The sequence below is a fragment of the Penaeus monodon genome, chromosome 15, assembly GCF_015228065.2.
Source record: "Penaeus monodon isolate SGIC_2016 chromosome 15, NSTDA_Pmon_1, whole genome shotgun sequence".
NCBI classification, from domain to species: Eukaryota; Metazoa; Arthropoda; class Malacostraca; order Decapoda; family Penaeidae; genus Penaeus; species Penaeus monodon.
This window is the reverse complement of record NC_051400.1, coordinates 26,183,031-26,183,849: the sequence shown is the minus strand read 5'-3', so window position 1 is coordinate 26,183,849 and position 819 is coordinate 26,183,031. Positions and strand designations below refer to the sequence as shown.

The following is an 819-nucleotide window of genomic DNA, read 5'->3' as shown; positions in this document are numbered from 1 at the left end:
AGGGTTGAGAATTGTGGCTTAGAATAGCCGTCTCGGCTATGCTTGTAGCGTGGTTCTGTACCTGATGTACTAAATACTCAGGACGTCCTCTCTACACAGCACTAATGTTATCTCACTCATGGACTGATTTGGAAGAGGACTGCTTTTATATTTAACTGATTTAATTTATCATATTTTTATTTTTCATTTATTTATTTTTTTAATCTTCAAATAATGTAAGAGGATAAAAAAGGCAGAATAAGCAACAGCTGTTACTGCTTAACTTTATTTTAAAAAATACATAGTATAAAGTGTTTCCTGTCGGTAATGAATGGTAAATGCGTTTTTTTCACACAAAATGTGCATGTACTACTCATATTTTGCTTTGTGTATGATCAATATTCCCGATGATATATCACGTTCAAAGTAACGCTACGACCTTTCATGCACCAAAATAACCGGAAGAAACAAAAAATCGCAACAAAAATATAAAATCTAAAACTCCTATCACGTTATTAATCACAAATAACATATTCCTCATCAAATGAAAAATTAACCTAATAATCCCACTTTTATTCTTTGGCAATGGGCGTTAGGGTGACAAACACGTCCTCCTTCGGCCGCATAATCCCGGGGGTGAGGCTCAGCTCAAGCTCCTCGTGGCCGGGGGCGCACCTCAGCTCGAACTCCAGCACGGTCCTCGCCAGGGCCAGCTTTGCCTCCATCAGAGCGAACCGCATGGCTGGTACGGAAGGGGAGGAAGCTTTGAACTCTGACGCACGTTTTATACTGAGCATGTAAGGCTATTGGTGTGTATATACTTCACAGATGCACCAGTCT

General features: G+C 39.8%; 1 protein-coding gene across 1 annotated transcript in view; it reads right to left on the bottom strand.

Moving 5' to 3' along the window:
* Positions 1-238: 238 nt before the first annotated feature.
* Positions 239-819, bottom strand: part of LOC119581861 (cytochrome P450 3A41-like) — a 7,050-nt gene continuing 6,469 nt past the window's right edge. Inside the window, exon 7 of the mRNA XM_037930004.1 lies at positions 239-721. Within this exon, the coding sequence (XP_037785932.1) occupies positions 552-721 (170 nt within the window). The 3' untranslated portion in view covers positions 239-551. The remainder of the gene's footprint in view (positions 722-819) is intronic.